Source organism: Portunus trituberculatus, chromosome 22 (assembly GCF_017591435.1).
Source record: "Portunus trituberculatus isolate SZX2019 chromosome 22, ASM1759143v1, whole genome shotgun sequence".
Lineage (NCBI taxonomy): Eukaryota > Metazoa > Arthropoda > Malacostraca > Decapoda > Portunidae > Portunus > Portunus trituberculatus.
Genome location: NC_059276.1, coordinates 10,158,980 through 10,167,775, shown reverse-complemented (window position 1 = coordinate 10,167,775; position 8,796 = coordinate 10,158,980). Strand labels below are relative to the sequence as shown.

The following is an 8,796-nucleotide window of genomic DNA, read 5'->3' as shown; positions in this document are numbered from 1 at the left end:
AGAGAGGAAAGGGAGGGAGGGAGGGAGAGAGAGAGAGAGAGAGAGAGAGAGAGAGAGAGAGAGAGAGGGGAGATAAAGACGAATGCACGAGACGTTTGTCCTTCACCTTAACCTTACACACACACACACACACACACACACACACACACACACACACACACACACACACACACACACACACACACACACACACACACACACACACACACACACACACACACACACACACACTCTCTCTCTCTCTCTCTCTCTCTCTCTCTCTCTCTCTCTCTCTCTCTCTCTCTCTCTCTCTCTCTCTCTTCATAAGGTCACGTTTTTTTAACCGTATTTTAATATATTTTCCTTAATTTCTATTTGAGAGAGAGAGAGAGAGAGAGAGAGGTTGGGGGTAGGCTCAATACAAGCACCTCTCCCACTCTTCTACCCTCCCTTAGGCTCTCCCTCTTAGGCCTCTCATTCACGTTAGGCTCAAGTAACCCCCCCCCTCTCTCTCTCTCTCTCTCTCTCTCTCTCTCTCTCTCTCTCTCTCTCTCTCTCTCTCTCTCTCTCTCTCTCTCTCTCTCTCTCACCACTCAACTATTCACTCTCATTACCACCATCACTACTCTCTCTCTCTCTCTCTCTCTCTCTCTCTCTCTCTCTCTCTCTCTCTCTCTCTCTCTGCCTTGACATTTAAACACGTATGCCTTCAGGAAAATGTCAAATCGATCTGTCTATTCTCAGAGTCCGACTAATGTTTAAAAAATTGACTTCACTTTTCTCTATCTAAGCAAAGGGACTCGAAGGGAAAATCAAGCAGCAGCAGACTTGTTGTTCCTTGGTGTCCTTTCCTACATGCAGATACGAAGCTTGTTTTCCCGCCACGCATTGCTTCCTTGTGTGACCTCCCCAATATGTTTACGATACTCTTAATGGTACGAGTGTCAGGAAGGAAGGAAGGAAGGAGGGAGGGAGAGAAGGTGCGAGGGATGGAGGAAGGGAGGGAGGAAGGAAATAAAGACGGGATGATGGAAGGAAGGAAATGAAAAAAGAAAAAGAAAAAGGAAAGGAGAAAGTGAGGGAAATAAAGAAATCGTGAGGGAATGAATGAAAGAAAGAAGAATGAAAAAGAATGAACAAAGGAAATAAAAGAGGGAAGGAGAGAGAGGAAAGAATGACAAAGAATGAAGAAAAAGTAAGAATGAAAGAAAGAATAAATGAAAGGAGGGAGGGATGGTAATGAAGGAATGAAGAAAGGAGGAGGACGATGACGAGGACGAGATAAACGAGGATTGGGAGGAGGAGGAGGAGGAGGAAGAGATGAAAGGAAAAATATGGGAGAAAAGACCACCACCACCACCACCACCACCACCACCACCACCACCACCACCACCACCACCACCACCACCACCACCACCACGTCCCCTCACAAGGATTAACTGTTGGAATGAGTTAAAGGGACACACACCTGAAATACACCTGGGGTTTACCTGTCAGGGATTCACCACTATGCTTCTCCGCCCCTCCCTCTCCTCTCTCTCTCTCTCTCTCTCTCTCTCTCTCTCTCTCTCTCTCTCTCCCGGCATTGAGTCATCTGCAGCCTCAGTACTTTGTGAGTCAGTGTTGAGTCACATTTGCCATAACTTTCCCCTGAGTCACTAGGTTGAAACTGACTGATTGGAATTGTTGTTTTTTGTTGTTGTTGTTTTGTGGTTGTGGTGTTGGTGGTGGTAATTCTCTCTCTCTCTCTCTCTCTCTCTCTCTCTCTCTCTCTCTCTCTCTCTCTCTCTCTTCCAATCACAACCCTTCCTTTTCCCCTCTCTGCCTCCCAAACGTATCTCCTCTGCCTACTCCCCTATCTTTTTTAAACTTCTCCTTCCCCCTCTCTTACTCTCTCTCCCTGAACTCCCACTTTCACGTACATTCTTCCTGTCCTTTCTCCCTTCTCAACCACCACCACCACCACCACTAATACTACTGTTACTAATATCATTCTCTCAACTAACTGTTCGCTTTCATTATTACTATTAACGCTACTGCTTATATTTTCCCACCACCACCACTACTACTACTATTACTACTAATACTTCTATTATCCCCTACAGCATTACGGCAGGATGGTCAATGGGGCACCTGGAGCGCGTGGACACCTTGTACTACCCTATGTGACGCAGAGGGAAGAGAGAGCGGAGCGGGGCAGCGACAAAGACACAGGTTTTGTGACTCCCCGCCGCCACGCAATGGAGGGCGATACTGTCAGGTTAGTAGTAGTAGTAGTAGTAGTAGTAGTAGTAGTAGTAGTAGTAGTAGTAGTAGTAGTAGTAGCTGTAGTAGTAAACATAACTTCATTAAAACTCAATTCTAACGATTCAAGACGCACGCATTTCTAATCCGTCCCTCCTTTCCTCCTCCTCTTTCTCCTATAGGGGTCGTCACTGGAGGAGGAGGCGTGTGTGGCAGAGGGGCAGGGGTGCGTGTCCGCCAGCCAGAACCCCCCGGCGTCTTCAACCCCTGGGGGCGGCGGGGACACCTGCTCGTGTGGCTGCACCTTAGCTCTGCACCCTGGGATTAATGCTACTATTGCCGCTTCCGCCGCTGACTGCTATGGAACGGCGGTGTGGAGGCTGCAGGTAAGAGAGAGAGAGAGAGAGAGAGAGAGAGAGAGAGAGAGAGAGAGAGAGAGAGAGAGAGAGAGAGAGAGAGAGAGAGAGAGAGAGAGAGAGAGAGAGAGAGAGAGAGAGAGAGAGAGAGAGAGCAATAATAGCATGAATATATATTGACGTGGTTGGCAACATTGGCGACCGTTGCAGGCACCTCCAGGCAAACACGTGGAGGCCAAAGTGAAGTACGCCTGGCTTCGTCCTGGAGGGCAGTGGCTGAAGCTCCGTGATGGAAACAGTTCCGCGGCGCCACTACTTGTCCTGCTTCCCGCTGAGCCACCCCGCCCACACCTGGCTCACCCCGCATCCCGCAGCCTGGTCCCAGCGTCCCCCAGGGTCTCCACAGGCTCTGTTTTATTGCTGGAATTCCACTCCGACGTCAACACTACCATGGGCAGCCCCAACCCCGCCAAGTGGGGCTTTGAGCTGATAGCCATCCCAGCAGGTATATGTGTGTGTGTGTGTGTGTGTGTGTGTGTGTGTGTGTGTGTGTGTGTGTGTGTGTTTGGTGCAAACATGGCCCGAGAAGTGTGACAGGATGCGCTAATGTGTCTTCCTCGGCAGAGGCAGAGTCGGTGTCAGGCGGCATCGCAGGGCGGGGTGCAGGCGGGGCGGGCCGTGATGTGGGTGCGCAGTACCTGCTGGAGGGCATGCACGTGGCGGCCTTGGTGTTCGTGGCGCTGTTAGTGGTGGCGGTGGTGGTGCTTGCGGTGATCCATTGGCGCCACTACCGCCTCTACAAACGGGCGCGCCTCGTCCCAGAGTCGCCTTACGCCACGCCGCCAGGCTCGCCCTCCAAGGCCGCCACTACCACCACCACCACCACCCTGGCCTCCACGCTTACGCTCAGTGAGGTCATCTCGCTCAAGTCTTTGGTGCTGCGGCCCTGTTTACCCGTATCGCTGCCCCTGCGGCGGCGCGGCGCTCCCGCCGTGACATCTTCGCAGGATGCGGAGCCGCTTTGCAGCGAAGCGCGTCATTCACTGCCCAACTCGCCCTTCCTGACGCGCCGTGCCACTACGCCCTCCATGTTGCGCCGCTCCTCCTCTCAGATGAGCCGTCTGCTGCGGCGCGGCAGCGGCACGTTCCGACGCAAGAGGCGGCGCTTCGCCTCGGTGGACGAGCTGGAGACACGTTGCATCTCACCCATCAGCGAGATGCAGCGTGAGGACGATGCGGACAGCAGCGGCAAGGAGATGCAGGGGCGGCGGGAGGACGAGGCCAAGGTGAAGTACCGCGAGCACTGCAAGTCTGCAATGCAGCGCGAGGAGCCGCGCCTCACGCCCAAGCTGGCCAAGGATCGCCTCAACAAGGAGCGTGTGCGGCGTTCCTTGCTGTCCCGCTCCACCTCTGCAGCCACCGTGCGCCACTCCTCCTCCGTGTCGGACGTGTCTGTCAATGGCACCGACACCGAGATGGAATACGACTACTACGACTACGATATGGACAACGCCTCGGCCGTGCCGGGCTCGCTATTCGGCATGGATCCGCTGCTGCTGGCGTGGGTGCCGCCCTTCTTCACCGGCCCCGACGGTGTCACACCCACGCACGACGCCATTCCCCTGGAGGTGCTGAGCCTGCAGCAGGTGTTGCCCAGCCCCCCTGAGGCCCCCCAGGCCCACAGCCCTGCCGCTCTCCAACCTCAACATCCCCAACAGCCCCGCGCCGCCCAGCGACGTGCCCATGCAGACCAGCCTGCTGTCCGAGGAGGCCAACGACCGCGTGGAGCTGCAGCAGGACGTGCGAGATGAAGAGGACTTGTCCCACTCCTCCACGGCTCCCTTCGAGGATGACTCCACGCCCACCGCCACCACCTGCAGCAAGATCCTCAACCTGGATGACATCCAGTTTGCCGATGACTCAGACTCAGCTGAGGATCTGTAGGGCACCACACCTACCCCACACTCTCCCCGTGTATGTGTGTGTGCGCATGCATGCGTAAATGCGTGCGTGCGTGTGTGTGTGTGTGTGTGTGTGTGTGTGTGTGTGTGTGTGTGTGTGTGTGTGTGTGTGTGTGTGTGTGTGTGTGTGTGTGTGTGTGTGTGTGTGTGTGTGTGTGTGTGTGTGTGTGTGTGTGTGTGTGTGTGTGTGTGTGTGTGTGTGTGTGTGTGTGTGTGTGTGTGTGTGTGTGTGTGCGCGCGCGCAAACGCACGAGACATAGGAGGGCACAGCATTGACCAAACAAAGCAGGATGACTGCTTGATTCAGTTCAGTGGCTAGAAAAGCAACCAATCACACACACACACACACACACACACACACACACACACACACACACACACACACACACACAGGATGTCCCATGAGATAAGATTTATACTTCTGATATTTGATAGTTCGTCATTTTAGTCGAAAATACTATAATATATGCATTTATCCTGTGTTTTGGTTTAATGTGCAGGAAATAATCATGCAAATTTAGTGTAGTGCACTTTGGTATCCCTGTGCGTACGTGCGGGCGGGCAGGCAGGCCTCCCTCCGCCGCCCTGTCCTTCCTACTGGCTCGGTAACAAGTAGTAGGCTACTCGCGTTGTGATGCGCAAATGACTGACTGTATTGCCGTCACCTTTACATTTCTTTTTCTTCACTGACACAAACACAAATTCAACTTGTCATTTACTTTCTGTATGGTTTTGACTGCGTGCATTGTATACACACACACACACACACACACACACACACACACACCATAATATTTTGACCCCGCGCGGCACCACACACCAGGTGGCCAGCCAGCCTTTAATGGTTGAGGGTGACAGAGGCCTAACGGGGGGGAGGGGTGAGAAGGGAATAGATATCATTACATATTATAGGAACGATAATTTTTCGCAACATAAAACAAAACACAGGATATGTGTGTGTGTGTGTGTGTGTGTGTGTGTGTGTGTGTGTGTGTGTGTGTGTGTGTGTGTGTAGAGTATTTTCGACTTAAAATGAATTGCACTTTTAAAATCCCGAAGTATGTGTAACTGGACATCATGCATACACAACTACAAAAAAAAAAACATCTCAAATACAGAAAATTGTGAAACACTTCTAGAAACCTTGAAAAAATGAAACTCACCATAAAGAAGTGTTAAAAGTTGTTTTCCTTGTACAGTGTATAGGCTTCAGTAGAGCAAATTAGAGCGTAAGTCATATTTTGTCCTCATTAATTACTCTATGTCGCTCTCTCGTTCATCCATCTTCCTTTGTCTTTATCTCGTTTTCTCTTAAATCCTTGTATCCGTTTTTATTGCTCTCTCTCTCTCTCTCTCTCTCTCTCTCTCTCTCTCTCTCTCTCATCTTCTATCGAGTTTTTATCTTTGTCTCTTAATATTTGTCTCAATCTTCTTTTTTAATGTCTTTATGTTCATCTGTCCTTATTTTCTCATTTTTTCCGTATCCCTAACTACCCAATTCAGTCTCCCTGCTTATCTTCTGCTATGTCTTTCTGTGTGTCCCTTCAGCCTGTATATCTAGTGCTATTTATATATGGCTAACTCTCTCTCTCTCTTTCCTTTCCTGTTTGTTATAAGTGATGCATTAATGAGGTAACGAGTGATCAAGTTATGAGTACACACACCTATAAGACTCCCTGCCTCCTCCCGAACACAGACACTTATTACTCATGCATCCATACCTCTAATCCATCCACTACTTGAGTCCACTACGGTAATGTAATTGATTTGCCTTACACGTCTTCAATACTACTGTCCTCTCTATAGTCTTCATATTGATCATTACTTTCTTCTTGTATGTTCCTGTAATCTTCTTTCTTTCTACCTTCCTTTCTCTTATCTCTTCTCACCTTCATGAAAGTCTCTCTCTCTCTCTCTCTCTCTCTCTCTCTCTCTCTCTCTCTCTCTCTCTCTCTCTCTCTCTCTCTCTCTCTCTCTCTCTCTCTCTCTCTCTCTCTCTCTCTCTCTCTCTCTCTGCACATTACTAAAGGGATAAAGCCTCCTGACATCACATGTACAATCTCTTATTATGAAGTACAGTACAACAATTCATTCTTATAGCCACACTGTCCTTGAGGTCGTGTTGGTTCAGCATCGTGGCTGGCTGACCACATGACAATAGTAGTGTAGGTAGTTTGTGTTCATTGACTAAGAGGTTATTCACAGGGAGTCACCAGCCAGGAAGAGTTAGTTAGTATATATGTATAGAGTGTATAATGTGAGTGAATTCCATGGAGACTCCTCCTTGTGGGCTTAGTTTTTGAGTGAAGCATGTACCGGTCACATAACAGTGCCAGCATTGTCAAGCTGAGGGTGAAGCATCTCTTCACAAACAGTTTACGAAGCACACTTTTCGTTGACCACAATGCTCTTATCAGACTCAGTCACTGCTGATGGAAACACTCTCTTCAATTATTTCAGGAAGCAATCTGATCACATGAACACTTCAGCATGATGTGAACCAAACTTAAGGCGGGTTCATACGTGTCAATTTGCGAGTGGAATTGCCAGCCGCTAGAGTTTTCGGCTGGATTTCAGTGCCTAGCGGGTGGTCTTGTCCAGCCGCTAGCGGTATTGTGTGACGTCACAGACAAAGGCTTGAACAGAGGCAGAGATGATGATGTTGGAACTAATGAGGAACAAATAGCATGTCTAGGACCCGAAAATGAGTTGTACAGCAAAAGGAAAAAAAAAAAAAAAGGCTACATAGAACTACTGTACATTCGAAGAGATCGTCGCCACTCACCGCTGAGTGTTTCCCTCTGTGCAGGGTGTTGTTGGAGGTGAGGATTGAAGACTTGTCATGATTCAATTTGATCGCATTTGTGCATAGTCTTAAGATGAACACTCTTCTTATACGAAATGTTCGCCAACCAGCCAATACTTCCCAACCGCGATGTGTGAACGTGTTCCAGCTATAGCAAGGTTCCGCCGATACTTCTAGCGGCTAGCATTGCCAGCCGCAAATTGACACGTGTGAACCTGCCTTTAGTGTTAAAACATTCTTATTAATGCCAAACGGCAGCCTCACACACTCTTAATTGCAGTGAGCTGGGAAACACAACACAGCACCAGGATGTTTAGAGAAGCCACTGTGATTCTGGCTCCCTTTACTACCATCACCACCACCACCACCTTATGCTGTTTGCTCCTGTCTACTGTCTACCCTACTGTATTGCAGAGCTCATCCAACCAACCAACCAACAGAGAAAACAAAGCAACCATTGTGGGTGTCATCCATTATGAAAAGTCAACACAAGGACGATCAGGGAAAAATGCCTTGTTTGCCACACTTTCTATGTTTGTCTGCTTGTTATAATTTGTGGATTCAGGTTGACTGACAGCTAGGGAGGTGAGGGCCAGTGTTGTACAAAGTCAAGTAGGCTGTCGGGTGGCATCTTCATACTATCATAATTATGTGAAGTTATGATGGGTGCAGTTATGCATTTCCTGACAGTGTGGTGTGGATGTAATATTTTAGATTCTCCTGTTGCTGCCTGAGGCTAGAACATTCAAGGAGGAGAGATCAAGTAGAGAAGCAACCAGTGTAGTTGTGTGATGGTGATGGTGGTGGTGGTATGAATGAAACACGTGAGAGAAGACAAGCAAGTGTCTTGCACTGACGTTAAGACAAACTAAAGCTGATTGTCCTGTTTTATATTTTGTGTTTGAGGTGTGGTGCAGTTTGTTACAATAGGTAATGGCTTGAAACACTTCTATGATGCATTTTAGAGTCAGCATTCAGGATGTTTTGATGTGGTGCACTACCACAGCCTCAATGCTCAGCAGGAAACTGTGATGCTTACCAAAAGCATCACGTTCAACATCCGTGTTCCTTTATTAATTACTCACAGTCCAGTCTAGCCTTCCAGCTCATCTTTGTGTAATAATAACAGCAACAGCTTATCTTTGCCATTAGTTTAAGACCAGTCTGCAGACTGTAATGTTAAACCATTACTTTACTTCCTTTTCCATCACAAAACCTGTGATGGTTGCATGGCCTTGTGTTGCTTCCAAGAGCAGCAGCAGCAGCCACTTGCCGGTGCACCGCCACACACACACACACACACACACACACACACACACACACACAAGATCGCATAATAAGAAACTGAGGAAGGGAAGATGTCTGAGAGATGTTAAAAAATATAGTTTCCCGCAAAGATGTGTTGAGACTTGGAACAGTTTGAGTGAGGAAGTGGTGTCAGCAACGAGTG

General features: G+C 48.9%; 1 protein-coding gene across 1 annotated transcript in view; it reads left to right on the top strand.

The window, feature by feature from the left end:
- Positions 1-7,263, top strand: part of LOC123507433 — a 51,262-nt gene extending 43,999 nt beyond the window's left edge. Inside the window, 5 exon segments of the mRNA XM_045260286.1 lie at positions 2,085-2,239; positions 2,406-2,609; positions 2,790-3,084; positions 3,204-4,246; positions 4,248-7,263. Coding sequence (XP_045116221.1) covers positions 2,085-2,239; positions 2,406-2,609; positions 2,790-3,084; positions 3,204-4,246; positions 4,248-4,523 — 1,973 coding nt within the window. The 3' untranslated portion in view covers positions 4,524-7,263.
- Positions 7,264-8,796: the final 1,533 nt, after the last annotated feature.